We start from the raw sequence: 15,253 nt of genomic DNA on the forward strand, positions 1-15,253 counted from the left end.
TAACGATTATTATAAGTCCGTTATTAGCCGGGTTTTGCTGTGGAACCTAAACCTCAATTAAGGCTTTCGTTAAAAGCATCCGTATCAAGCCACTACAAATTAACAAGTCGGACGAGCTGTGAACACTCCAGACGGGCATCACTTTGGAGAAATACAAATATTTTCTAGGGTGTAAAATTTTAACGAAAAAAATGTGAATTTTGACAACTTTTTAGGGTAAAAAATTTTAGAGGGAAACAAAACATATTTTTTTCTTCTCCTTCATCTCTTGCAACCAACTCCAGTGACCACTACCTCCAACTCCAGCCACCACCACCACCACTTTTTTTTTCATTACAAAAAGTTTAAATAGTGAAAGCGAGAGATAGAACCTTCGTCTTTTTAGGTTTCGGATTTGAGGGAGTTTTGTTATGAAATTGTGAAAGATACAAAATATTACAGAACTTTAGGGATCGATTCTTTCGCTACTTAATAGGATACATTATATAAGATGGATCAAAAATAGGAGATCCGGCGGTCAAGATAAGTTGCAGAAATAATATACGTGTGTAACACGTGTATGTACGTGATGGATCGAGAAGACGAGATCCGACGATCAAGAAGATATTTGAAGATATGTGAAGATTTAGTTTCTTATATTTAGAATATCTCTTGTAACTATCTAATGGTAATATTAGATAGATTTTGTATTATTTCCTAGTTTAGTAATCAGAAATTAGGAAACTCTAAACCCTAAGTTATCTATAAATAGGAGAGAGTTCTAGGAATCAAACTCATTGAGTTATGTCTGACTAATGTAGCTGATCAAACCCACATACAATTGTATGTGGTGAATTATAATAAAGAAGTTGTTCTCCGTGGATGTAGGTCTTGAGTATTCGACCGAACCACGTTAAATTATCGTGTCTTTATTTCACGTCTATATCTCCGATTATTATATAATCGTAATTTAACATGGTATCATGAGCAGGTTATTTGTTCGTGTTTTATGCTTCCGCAAAATTCCAACTATTTTTGTAGTTGTGATTCTATTATTTTTCAATCGTGTATACGATTTATTTTCCAAGATTAGTCTTGTGATTATAACGAGAAAATCAAGTAAAAATAGAAGATTTTTTTTAACCAAGAATAGGAGATTCGAAATCAGCGATGATTTTATGGGATTACTCAAGTTTATCGAAGACACACTTCCTCTCCAACAAAGGTATGATTCTACATTTATTTTCAATTTTTTCGGATTTTTTTTTTCAATTTTGGAACCAAAATCACGGATCTGGTTCACTTTCTACTAACCAGATTTCCCGTTCCAGAATAAAGAAAACCCGGTTTTCACAAATAGACAGTAATGGCCAAGTTTGACTGACGTCATGCTGATGTATTCATTGACTCCGTCAATACACTTTGACCCGAGTTATTTCACCTTCTTCCCGAGAGAAACCCTAACAGCTTCCTACCGCCGCCGACAGCTACCCTAGGGTTCGATTTCCGGCTTCCTTCCTTGGATTTTATGGCGAGACTTTCTTACCAATCGATCGCTATCATCGATTTGGACATGATATACTAACCACCAGAGATTCCCCTTTCGATTTGGTGAAAAGCCGATTTTTTTTCTCGGTTTTAAACAACCTTCGAACACTCTCTCTCTAGAGTTTTCTGCTGCAACGTTTCAACCTTGATTGGCCATTTTATTTCTTTCTGAAACACTATGTTGACGAACCTTAGAGCTATTAAGTCTCTTATCCCATTCGTGCTACATAAGCTTTACGATTTCCAGCAAACCCTAGAGTTACCAGAACACATTGTCTCACCCGAACCCTAATTTTGCTGGACACTATTTTCCCCAAATTATATATTTTTGACATACTTTTTTGCCACCGTTTTGTGTGACAATGTTTTGCCACAGTTTCTTTAACTGTCGGAAATTATTTTTTGTGACAGACATTTCTATACTGTCACTTATATCCAACTATTCATAGTTGTGACCCAATTTTCTACTGTCACTTATATCCATCTGTGACGCAATTATTTTGTCACCTTTTCTAGTTCGATATGTGACACTAAATAGATTAACATCTTCAATTTTTCTTCCGGATTCATCCGTGACATTTCCTAAACCATACATTCGTTATGATGACTTCTCTTTCTTACCAATATATGTTGGATTTTTTCTACGACAAATAGAGTATTTCTATTTTGATTTTTAATCACGGATTCACCCGTAATATTTTCAATATCATACTTTGTCTATGATAATCTTTATTTATTTCCAAGTTCAATTTTTGGAAATTCCTTTCACCTAATAGAGTATATCTTCAACGAATAGAGTATCTCTTTCACGAATAGAATATCTCTATTTTTTCCGGAATTATATCCGCGATCTTGCCTTTTTTGACAATGAATTTCATGTCGACCATCGTTTTGGTTGTTCCATATCCAATATTTTTTTGGTATTCCGACAATAATTTCTTGTCGATTTTAAACAAAACAACATTACTTTGTTGTCACTACTTAAGTTCATACTTGACGTTTTTTATACGACAAGATATTGATCATCACAACTTTTTAGTTGTTGACATTTTCTTCATACAATGACCAACTTTACATACATGAGAAAAATACATGTAATTTCGTTGTCATTGATTTTCGCTCAATTTTTTTACCGCATCTACCAACCTTTTGGTTGTGACTTATCATCTTTCAACGCATCCCCAATCTATGAGTTGCAAGAAGATGAATACGATGAATTGAAGAAGTATTTCCTTTTTTCTCTCTCCAAGTCGGAGACTTCAAAATTTACGTGCTCCAACTTGCGGGGGGGGGGGGGGGGGGGGGGGGGGGGGTGGGGGGGTGGTAATAGGATACGTTACATAAGATGGATCGAAAATAGGAGATCCGACGGTCAAGATAAGTTGCAGAAATAATATACGTGTGTAACACGTGTATGTACGTGATGGATCGAGAAGATGAGATCCGACGATCAAGAAGATATTTGAAGATATATTGAAGATATGTGAAGATTTAGTTTCTTATATTCAGAATATCTCTTGTAACTATCTAATGGTAATATTAGATAGATTTTGTATTATTTCCTAGTTTAGTAATCAGAAATTAGGAAACCCTAAACCCTAAGTTATCTATAAATAGGAGAGGGTTCTAGGAATCAAACTCATCGAGTTATGTCTGACTAATGTAGCCGATCAAACCTACATACAATTGTATGTCGTGAATTATAATAAAGAAGTTGTTCTCCGTGGATGTAGGTCTTGAGTATTCGACTGAACCACGCTAAATTATCGTGTCTTTATTTCACGTCTATATCTCCGATTATTATATAATCGTAACTTAACACTACTGAAGATAAATAATTTGAAAAAGCTTATTACAACAAGATACTTTCAATTTTTGTTATTTTATATTTCTTCATCAATTTTATCATCTCTCACTCAATTAAGAAAGAAAAATCAATAGTCAGAGAAGATCATTGTGATTATCACTCAAATCTCAATTAGAATATTTACCCTTCACAGCTTCACTATATGATGACCTAACACTTCTCAAAGGTTCGGTGGTGAAGATGCTACCTTAATGTTAGCCGTAAGATCTATAAGTTTATTTGGGGATTTCTAATTGGGACTTCAATGAAAGTTGGGCTTCTTTTTGGCGTTAGTTGGGAATAGTTCCTTTTTTCTAATAAATACCTGTTAGGGTGTGTGGAAAACGTGTGTGATTTTTTGTGGCTGTTTGGAAAACGTGTGTGATCTTATGTATGAGCGAAACACGTATTTGAACTATTTTCGAAATATTTTTTTTTTTCACAGTTGGAGAATTATACGGAGACCGACACGCTGGTAGGATGTATTTTAATTGTTAATGTGTAGAGTTTAAAAAAATATTTAAACTAATTAAAGTTTGTAAAAAAATTTAAAAAGAAAAAAGAAAAAAAAGGAAAAGATTTAGCCGTTGGATTTGATCCAACGGCTAGAATCACCCCCAACAGTCATGTTGGGGAACTTCAGTCGACCCTAATCTTAGGGTCGACTGAAGTGGTTGGTTGGGGCTAAGCCCCAACCGACCGTGACTAGAGGACCAGCCAGGCCCGCACTGGAGAGCAACTCCAACCTCAGTCTATCTTAGGCCGAAAAAATCACTTTTTCACTTAAAAATTTTGGCCTCAGCTCAGCCTCTAAAATTCAGCTCCAGCCTCAGCCCCCCTTGAGGCAGAAAATTTGAATTTCCCTCTTTTCTACCATATTAAATATCTCTAACCATTCAACCACCATATTAAATATCTCATATTTCTCTATAAATACATCTCTCTTTCTATACAAACTCATCAAACTTCATTTTCTTATTCCTCTACAAACTTCATCTTTTTCTTTCTCTACAAACTTCATCTTCTTTTTTCTCTACCATGGATCCTCCGCATCCCATAAATCCTTTGAATCCCATGAATTCTAATTTTATTTTATTAAACTCGATGCTTGAAGAAGATGAATGGGATCAACAAAGAGATGACGATGATCGTAGAATGTTAGATTTTGGTTATTTTAGTAATGTGTTTTGGATCGTTGGATTATTACTAGTAATATGTTTTGATCGTTGGATTATTAATGCAAAAGTCGGTTTGTATTAATATATTTTTATTATTAATGTTGGTTTTGATTTGTAAGTTATTTTTTATTTTTTTTTAGTATTTTAATTTTACAAAAAATAAAAATAAAAAAATAAGTGAGACCTGGCCGTTGGATAATCCAACGGTTATCCAACGACCAAGATCAGCCCCAACAGGATCGTTGGGAGTCCCCAACGGTCCTGTTGGGGAGCCTTCAGTCGCCCCTAATGTTAGGGGCGACTGAAGCATCAGCTGGGACCTCCGCCCCAGCCGACTGTCGTTGGATGGCCAGGCCAGACCCGCGTTGGAGATGCTCTTACACCAAAAACATTCTTATTTTCCCAAAGCCCTAGTCTTTACTCTTTACCACCGGACTAGGAACTCGAGATTAAAGTGGGTGCACTAGGCTGAATTCCCACGCCTAGGTGTAAGACAAGTGTGAGAAGTACAATATATAAGCTTGTTAAAAAAAAAAGGCGGTCAATACGTGGACAACCAATTTTCTTATATGGACAACTATTTTCGGGTCCGGTACGAGTTAACTATATTTGACTTAGTTGACTTCGATTTAATAAGGAGGCAACTCCATAACACCTTAAATATTAAAAGTTATTAAAATGTGGACCATTAACAAAACAATAGTTAAAAATAGAAAACCTAATTGTCATCTTCATCTTCTTCTTCTTCTTGTTAGTTTTATTCCTATAGTAGTTGATCTTTGTGAAATTAGGGTTTGGGGAGTTTGAATTAGGAGGAATTTGAGACATGTTAGATTGCTCAAATTCATTGAGTTGTGTAAAAGTGGAAGCTTTCTTGTAGATTTTCTAAGTCTCTTTAACTGGCATATCTAAACAAGTTATAAAGTAACCCTCTCTCTTACCCAATAGTTTATTATCAAAAGTTGAAGACGGGTATTTGTAACAAGAGATGGAATTGTCATTGCATTAGAAATTATAAAGATAAAGGTTATGATTCCTCTTACATCATGGGTATCCTATGTTTGGGTTTGAAATAAGGCCATTGATCTTTCCTGGTGAGAATATCTCACGAAACAGTAGCAATGTAACTACTACTGTTTCGGGAAAATCCACGAACTGTAGCAGTTCGTGGGTCTTAACCGATCTACTCGTATTTCATTGGTTTTCCGCGAAAAAACGAGAAGATCTACTTCTTTGTTACACAAATTTGGTTTTTAGGTTTTTAAAATTTTCAAAAATTGATTTATAGGTTTCACAACTTTAGGGTTTATGAAGAAGATTCGGATTTACTTTCTTTTGGGAAGATTTTTCAACAATTTCCTTTCCTTTTTTTGATGCTATAATCAACCATGTCTTTCTAAAAATTTTCTCTCTCTAAAAATTTGTTAGTGATGAAGTAGTAGAAGAAGAAGACTGGAGCTATGTTTTATGGAGAAAAGAGGGAGAAATTAAAATAAAATTCTAATTCTTGAAGGACTTGAGTGAAAAATAATATGGAGTTGTCCATGTAGAAAATGTTGTCCGTATAAAAAATTTAATTTTTTAGTTATCCATATAAAATAGTTGTCAGTATAAAAAAATGGTTTTCCACGTATTGCCCACCAAAAAGAACTGCAATGTATAAGCTATTTTGATAGCGTTAGAAAAACGTGCGAAAATTCCCGAAATATATTTTATAACTTTAACAGTGGTTGGAGTTTCAATTCAACGAGATATAAATCGAAGATCGCAAAGCTTGACTGTCAAACCACTTCTGTTGTATCATTGAAGCTATCTGGGAAACCCTAATTTTTCTTCATCATTTCCGATTCTTCTCTTTCAAGAAAAACCAATCTGTAAGAATTGCGTTTAATCAATTCTATTCGTTAAGTGAATCTTTAGGATAATAAACCGCATATGATTTTAACCTGCAGATTGAATAGAGTATGATTTTCATTTGCAATTTTCGGTTTGTGGAACAAATTTGTTACAGGAATTAGGGATTTATTGGGTTTGTACTTTCAGTTGATTCATTTTGGGTATTGAAATCTATGTAAATTATATCACTTCAATGAACTTTTGCCCGATTTTGATGCCCTATGTTTATTGGGATTTAGGGCATAATACTTCTCAATTCTTGTATTCGTACGGTAATTTACAGTGATTTCTCTGGATTTTAGCATATTTCACTTAAAACTTGTCATTGTAGGAGTCTGGTAATTCGTATAATTTTTGTTCATAATTAGTTTGAATTTAACCTAATTGTATGGACAGGTAACAGAATAACCGATCCCGTGAGAACCATTTCATTTGCAGTAGGATCCGAGAGATTATCTGCGGCATAAATAGTAAGATGGGAGATGATAATGATTTCACATTTTGTCAGGCAAGTGTGAACTTTAAATTACTTTTCTTGAATTGGTCTAGCCGTCTAGTCATGGGTTTACTGCACATAGGTCACTAATTGAAACCGCGAATAGGTCCCGACCTGGCTTGTTAATTTCAGGCCTGCGATTAGTGCGCAAATTTGGAAGGGGTAACCACTGTCATCAACAATGAAAGCGAGAGATAGAGAGAAGACTACCTTAAAAGGGTGGTGCTAAAACTGTCGAATAATTAGGCATATTGAGTTTCCTGTGGTGCATTTCTAATGATGGTCTTGAATCTTGATTTACTTGTTATGTGATGTAATGCTGATAAAAGTTAGTATTTGTTATGGGTAGACCTCGTAATACTTATAGAAGTTATGATTTCTTACTATTCTGTTGATTGTATTTTGATCCAGGTTGGCGTTAATGTCGATCAAAATCATGTCGAAGTACCTAGTGCCGTGCTCGATATTGGTGGTGTGGCTATAAAGGATGATCTATTAGGCAGTTCTGGTAATCATAAAATGTTTTCAGTCGAGAAAGGGAATTCATCAGAAAATGCTCCAGTTCAGAATCAGGGAAAAGTTGGTTCTCTTGCTTTTACGGTTGTTGACATGTCTACTACAAAACCTTCAACTGAACTGCCAAAAAAAGTTGTACCTTCTAATGTGAAAGATCCAGCTATGAGTCCAGAGGAGCAGCTGATTTCTACCAGAAAGCCTATAGTGCGAACAAAGGTCCCTTTTGAGAAAGGGTATAGTCAAATGGATTGGTTAAAGCTCACGAGGACACATCCTGATCTTGCAGGTATTTAAAGAGCTTTTCTCTCAGGATTGGAGATTTTTTTTTTCTGTAGAGCAAAGTCTTAACTTATTAATAACTTTAAATAAAGAAAGTAGGGAACAAGAACTAGTTGTGAGAATAGTCCCACATGGGAGAATGGGTAACTAGCAACCAAGAATATAAAGTTAGTTCCTCTCCACTCATTGCCAATTGGTTTTGAGTTGGATGACCACAAACTTAACATGGTATCAGAGCTAGGCCCACACGTGATAGGCTTAAGAGCCACTCGTGCTCCACGTCACCCGTAAAGAAAGAAAAACACACGTGTTAGGCTCAAAGAACGCCACACGTGAGGGGGCGTGTGAAAATAGTCCCACATGGGAGAATGGGTAACTAGCAACCAAGAATATAAAATATAGGTCCTCTCCACTCATTGCCAATTGGTTTTGAGTTGGATGGGCACAAACTTAACACTAGTTACGTTAATTGTAGGCTATGTAGGATAATACTTATTGGGTATCTGTATTTAACTTCGGTACTTACATATACAAGTATGGACACTTATTTACTTTAGTTTTAGATTATCTATTGTATCGTACACTTTAAAGTGACTCTTAGTATGTTACAAGTTCGGAGTACCAAATATATACCTGGACATGGCTTCTCCGTAACTTCGATCTATAAACTAAAGCTCTTATTAGAAATACAAACTTAATTAGTTTTGGATTCATCTTCTGCGGAATTTTATACCACAATATCTCTAGGAGTTTGTATGATGAATATATACATCACCTGATGTAAGGAAATGCTCTTGACTAGATCATGGTGTTTGAATACTAATCTGTAATTGTGTCCTTGTAAACGTATATGATTTGAATTGTTCCTCTATTTCATGTAGGATTGAAAGGAGCCTCTAATAAAAGGATCATTTCCATGGATGAAGTAAAGCAACACAGAGCTGAAGGTTCAATTTGGACCGTTTTAAAAGGGCGAGTTTACAACATAACACCGTACATGAACTTTCACCCTGGAGGTATGTACAGGTTTCCGGAGATTTGCTGCTACTTTAATTCTAGGTTCGAGAATTGAAAGCTGTCAAATAAATGTGTGAAAAAAGAAGAGGGTGCATTAACTATAGACACGAGTTATATAATAAGATGGTAAATAGATTACGATCCAATAGCAGTCCGTTTAAGTCCTTCACCGTACATTTATGATTCAAGGATCTACAAGCATAGGTTGGCTCGTAAACTATAGTAAAATATATGGGGTCTTAGATTTGACCAATTTCTGACTGCACCACTAACAGAGGATAGGTTGAGGTCAAAGACCAATAGGTAAACTACTATGGTTATTTGTGTACGAGCAGGTTGTTTTTTACCTATTGTTCTTGCCATCCACGATAACTAATTGCTAAAGCTTTTCTAGAAGTTGGATTTTTTTCGAAAAGTTTCGCCAAAAAGTTTACAAATTTTGACAAGTTATCAACTTGAGACCTTTTGAATTGATTTCAATGCTTTGTAGTCGATGCATGCTCAATTCAGTGAAGTTTACCAGTTTAGCATGTCTAGCATTCAACTTTGCTAATGCAAATTGCTTTTAAATAACATTGCTGAGTTGATTGTGTCTGTATTCTAGGTGTTGATATGCTGTTAAAGGCGGCAGGAAAAGATTGCACTTCTTTGTTCAGTATCCTTCACTAATTTAGCATAGTAACTCTATATTCTTTATCTTGATATGGTTCTGAGTAAAACTAGCAAAACATTAGTTCGAAAATCAGATTAATGTGGAGTATATACCATATTAGGTACCGCCTGATGTGTTAGTCAAGTGTACATGCCACTTCAGCTGATATGACCAAAATTATGAATCACTAATTAGTTGACATGGCATGTATGAAACAGCTTCAAAGTTTGTCGTGGCCATGGTAAGCTAATTTGGTTGATCACTTCTTATTAAAACAAGAACCTTAACACCATTATAGATAAATATCATGCCTGGGTGAATGCTGATTTCTTATTGGAGAAGTGTCTCGTCGGAACATTAGATGAAAGTCGATAAAGGAGCAGCGTGCCAATTCCTGCAGTGATACAATTTGTTGCCCGCCGCAGAATTGTTGCTAAATTAAACGATAATTGTAAATCACATTATATGATGTTTTCAATTCACATTTTCGGGTTGTACCGTAGTTTTACTCATTTCTGTGAACCCATAGTAATTTATTCCGCTGGGCGGATACTGATACAACTAGGGTTTCCTGTATTACATTTTTAAACAGAATTCATCTTATATATAAAGATAGCTTCTGTTTCTTTCTAACTATATTTATCTTTTCGTTTAGAATTTATTTTATAACTTTTATTGCTTGTCAAATTAGGTCAAGAATTAGAAGTACACTAATTTATCTGTTAAATACTACTTAATAGTGTTGTAGGTTGCTCTATTGGAGTTCAAAGAAAGCACCCCACTCAAAATCCAAAAAAAAAGGAAAAAGAGAAGAAACCCATATCAATAAAAAGAAAATCACACAAAGAGCACTCATATTTATTATTTGAATGACCTCCTACCACTCTACCAGCAAAAGAAATTGTGAGAGTCGTTGGTGAGACAGTGAGACTCCAATTGTAATTCGGTTTAGTGAGAATCTAATTCCAAATTGGACTAAAAATTGGAGATAAGCATGTCAATGGATATCCGAATATTCGACATCCGATCCGCATCTGTATTCGAAATTTAAAAAAATATCCGAAATTTCGGATTCGGATATTCCTTATCGGATATCTGCTTATCGGATATCGGGTACGGATACACTCATATTCGATCCGATAAATATCCGTATCCGATAATTAATATAAAAAATTAATAAAAATTTAAATTTATTCATAATATTAAATAAAATGTATGGTTGAGATTTATTATTTAGATCTAATGGTTAAAAATTTAAAGAGAAAACTTGAAATTTTGGTAAAGTTTTGGATATCGGATATTATCCGATATCCGTTAATATTATCAAGAATCGGATTCAGATATTGATTTCTAATATCCGTCGGATAATTATCGGATTCAGATATTCGGATAGCTTATCGGATTCGGATACGAATATGCCTATATCCGATCTGATAAGCTACCGTTTACAGGCCTGAAAACTACTCAAAATTTAGATACTGCTCAAAAATTTGGAAACTGCTCAAAACTCAAGATTGGAGTCAGTTTTCAATGCTATTTATAGGGGGTTTGAGTATTGGTAAAATGCACAATAACACAAACAAAACAACTATTCAACATAGAGTTTGACCAAGTGAGAGAGAAATTTTATTTATTGTTTTTGAGCGGTGTTTAATTTCTCGGTCGTCGAAGATTTAGTATAGAAGGTTAATTTCTATACGGTACCATCTTGGACGAACTTGCTGGTTGTGCGAGTCGTCTTCATCTATCCTTCAATAAAGTTTTCTTGTTTGCCCGAGGACGTAGGCTTTAAGCCGAACCTCGTTAATTCCGTTTAAGTATTTAGTTTTTTGGCTTAGTTTTCGATTAATTTTCATAATCAGATCAATTTCTAGGATAGGTTGGATAGTTTCCGCAAACTTTTAGTAGTACTAACAGAAGTTGTGGAAGCGACAACCAAAGTATAATACAACATTTGCACGATTCCAGAAAATGATACATTGACATACTCATTCAACAAATAAAAACTCCCATCAAAAAGTTCAACAATATTTAGTTCTCTTACATCATCGCCATAAATCACAATATCTGTGCTGATAAGCTAACCAAATGAGCAAAGAAAACTCAAGATTACCTATCGAATGAAGAGTCTAGACTTTGATCTCCTTGTTTGAGAACAAAGATCCCTTGCTGTTCCATCTTATAGAACCAATGCTCCGTGTAAGAGGAAACAAAAGCCGTTTTTCTGGTCACAGGAGTCGGACTTGCAGACAATCTACTCATATTTCCCACCTCCACTTTAGGTTTTCTCGGGGGTGTCTTTTCTCTACTTGAGAGAATAAGAGATAGAGAGAGATACAGTGGTTGAGTTACCATCTTCATCGGATTCTAATCTCCTTCCCATCTCTTTGAACACATCAAATTACAAACATCGGAAGTTCAGCTCTCTCAGTTACTTCTCTCATTCAGATCTTTAGGGTTAGCCTTCCTCTTATCTATAAGTAATTGCTTACTGATTCCTAATATATTGTGTTCCTAGTTAATTTAATGATTTGGGTTGTTTCCAAATTGTAACTTGTTTGAGGGTTCTCTTGATCTGTTCTTGGAAGTTTTCAAAAAAAATTTCTATTGTTTTTGATTCATTTTGGTCTTAACGATCATGTAAGGGTAGTCTTGTATAGGCTAACATCTTAGTTAGATAGATAGATTATAGCAATATCGCTATTTTGGAATTCGATTTGGTTATATTAATATATGTGGATTCAATTTATGCATTTTTAGTTCTGCAGATTTAGAATTTCCAATTTATTTTCAGAATGAAACCATGTCTTCCTTTGTTTTTTTTTTTTTTGGGGAAATCAAACTTCATTTAAAGGCCAAAAGGCTAATGAGAATTACATCATGAAGTTGAAAACAAAGACACAACTAAAACCGAACAAACAAGACAAGTTATGCCCACTTGGGGTGCCTCTAGAGCTGCCTGATCTAACTGGTGGGCTACTTCTGGTGCAGTCGCCACTAATCATCTGATGGTAGTTTTAACACCGATGCTTCTTTCACCTTCTTCTCTTCTCGCCGTCAACCGTCGGCATGCAGATCTCCGGTATGCGCCTCTCAATCCGGTACATCGGTAGAGAGAGTTGTAAGTTGATGAAGAAACTCCCAATAGTAGTCCATGATCAAAACACTCGGTCTAATTAAAAACGAAATAACAAAAGGGTCCTAAAGACCAACAAAACAGGCTCTAAAGACCAACAAAGAAGCATAACCTTTATTGCACTAAGTATATAGAACAACTGAAAACACTCTCTCCTGGCATGACATTGTTCATCATAGATAACATCTCTTGCATGAACTCAGCAAATCCATTTTCTTCTTCTTCAAACGGATCGTATAATCCAACATCATACATTTGATCCTTTTTCTTAACCCGAGAAAACTGAATATGCCTCTTGTATTAGTTGAACTCGTTTCTCAGCATCTCCTGTAATCGACGGATTTGTTCCAGACTTATCTGGATACCGTTTCAATCACCAAGTTCCTGGTAAGCGGATTTGATCTCAGAGAAGGATGCTCCTTTACGAATACCTAGGGCTGAGTAATAAAAAAGTATTAGTATTCGATCCTCCTTTCAGATCCATATGCGTCTTGTATTTGTTGAAACCATTTCTTAGATACAGAGTTAGAGCAGATCGAAACCCTAGGGACTATGATTAGAATGCAAGCAACACAAAATCTCTTGTGGTTTCGGTTGAACTCCAAGTAAGTGGAAACCCTAACCCTTAGTGTTTAGATCTCTTCCGAGTTTGATTGAATCTTGTTGGGGTTTCGATGAAGCTTCCAGAGATTATAATCTAGGGTTTCACTGTCTATGAAACAACATTTAGAGAGGCCCAAGTTTCATTGGCAAGCAAAGAAAGAACAATCAACAAACTTCATATACTTAGTAATCTAGTATATAATAAAGAAATTGCAGGACGATTTCTCAGTTTCTCAAGGTCGGCCTCCTAGAAACTATATATAGAAAGATAACAAACTACTAAAGAAAGGTAAAAGGGTTCCGGGGAAGGGAAGACCCTTCGCCGGAGGAAAAACTCAGATCTGAGAAAACGGTTAGAGAGAGATAACTGAGTAAGAAGAGAGAGAGAGAGATACTGGACAAAATTCTGGTCCATGTCTTCCTTTGTTGTGTTGCGTAGTGAAGTTACATTTTGTTAAGTTTGTTATACGAGTTTACAAATGTAATATGTTTCTTGTTTTGTTGCTTTTTGTATAGGATAGTGGAAAAGTGCGAAATGAAGTTGAAGGTTGTCTGTAGGAAAATGTACGATTATGTTCGATATGATCTAAAGGAAATCGCCTTTCTTTCATCTTTGCCAGATCCACCTCATATCAAAAAGCGAAGAAAATTGACTTGGAAAGAACGTTTAATGTAATACCATAGTATATGAGAAGTAAATTTTCTTGGGGTGCCCAACATAAACCGTGTCGTTTGTGATATGAACTTTCAAAAGATGGTTGATTATCACTTGTCCTAGCGGTGTGACCTTAGGCAATGCTAGTGGGTGTAGAAATTTTGTGTTTACCTTCTAGGTTTTCTTATGTTCTCTAGGCCTTGAAGGAAGCTTCTAGGTTTTACGCCGCAAGTTGGGTAAGGGGCATTGACCCCGAACTTCGGCCCAATAACTACAAAAAGTATGAAGAGAGCGAAAATAAGCGCGATGGAGTTAAAACAACAGCTAAAGATAAGGAACCCTCTCCACTAGAGGATCTTGGTGAGCATCTCTAATCTCTTAAATACTCATATTGCTTATTTCCAAAACTTAATTTCTAAAATCACTTCCACAAAATATTTTCAAAAATCTTTCTCAAACTTATTCACCTATTTATGTAAATCATCCTCTATTAATCATTTTTAAAAAGTAATTTCCAAAATCACTTTCCAAAAATCTTTTCAAAATATCTTTCCTAAACTTATTAGTTTAGTCATGTAAATCGCCTTCTATTAGTTATTTTCACAAAGTAATTTCTAAAATCAATTCAAAAGAATCTTTCCAACAATCTTTTCTAAACTTATTTATGTAAATAATATCCCTTTAACTACTAACTATACCCAAAATCTTTCCAACAATCTTTTCTAGATCATGTCATATTTATTTTTCTCATAAAATCATATTAAATTCATTCCCAAAATTATTTGAAGAAAATCGTTTCAAAACTTTGGCTAGGCCCGGCCGAACCTTTTAAACATCACTAGATGTAACACACACACACACACCAAGATTGAGAACGATGCGATTGGTAATAGTTAAGAAATTTTGTTTAGTGCTATCAAATTTGACATTTAAGTCGAAGTTTGAAAAGACTCATTAGGGATGAAAAGTAGAGGTTAAGGAACAAACCGGAGAATAAAACAAGAACAAGAAAGAAAATATTGGTGAAGTAGAATTTGGCCATTCCAATAACTTGAAAAAACTGGAGGAAAATACTTTTTCAAGAACTCGAAGTTATAATTTTTCCTGTGTGTTCAAGAATCTAGTCATTCAACTCTATTTGTAGGGCTTACAACAATCACATTGATCTCCTAATATTCTATAGTAGATATTGTTTTAAAAGGAGAATCAAAGGATAATCAATTTGAATGTTTAAATTTGATTAAAAGAATAGTCGTGACAATCACATTAATTTCTAGATATGCTATCACTCAAGTAAATCATATTTTATTACTTATTAAAACTATAAAAAAAATTATGATTGACTTAGTTGACCGGTTCGAGTCAAGTCAACTATGCTTGACTTAGTTGACTTTGATTTAATAAGAAGACAACTCTATAAGGACTTGAATATTAACACTAGTTAATTTGAGG

At 34.9% G+C, this 15,253-nt stretch overlaps 1 protein-coding gene across 2 annotated transcripts; it reads left to right on the forward strand.

Moving 5' to 3' along the window:
• The first annotated feature begins 4,996 nt into the window (after positions 1 to 4,996).
• On the forward strand, positions 4,997 to 10,040 carry RLF (reduced lateral root formation). Of its 2 annotated transcripts, XM_086655238.1 has the most exons (7): positions 4,997 to 5,057; positions 6,200 to 6,425; positions 6,844 to 6,955; positions 7,355 to 7,745; positions 8,620 to 8,754; positions 9,360 to 9,410; positions 9,706 to 10,040. In XM_086655238.1, the coding sequence occupies exons 3-7, from the start codon at positions 6,923 to 6,925 to the stop codon at positions 9,780 to 9,782; spliced, it is 687 nt and encodes a 228-aa protein (XP_086511364.1). In that variant the 5' UTR covers positions 4,997 to 5,057; positions 6,200 to 6,425; positions 6,844 to 6,922; the 3' UTR covers positions 9,783 to 10,040. The 2 variants fall into 2 exon arrangements, with proteins under 2 accessions (XP_086511364.1, XP_086511365.1); XM_086655239.1 differs by lacking the exon at positions 4,997 to 5,057 and having other exon boundaries at positions 6,242 to 6,425; positions 6,851 to 6,955.
• Positions 10,041 to 15,253: the final 5,213 nt, after the last annotated feature.

Source organism: Eschscholzia californica, unplaced genomic scaffold, assembly GCF_041429995.1.
Source record: "Eschscholzia californica isolate CP2 unplaced genomic scaffold, dmEscCali1.0.p SCAF_1, whole genome shotgun sequence".
Taxonomy (NCBI): domain Eukaryota; kingdom Viridiplantae; phylum Streptophyta; class Magnoliopsida; order Ranunculales; family Papaveraceae; genus Eschscholzia; species Eschscholzia californica.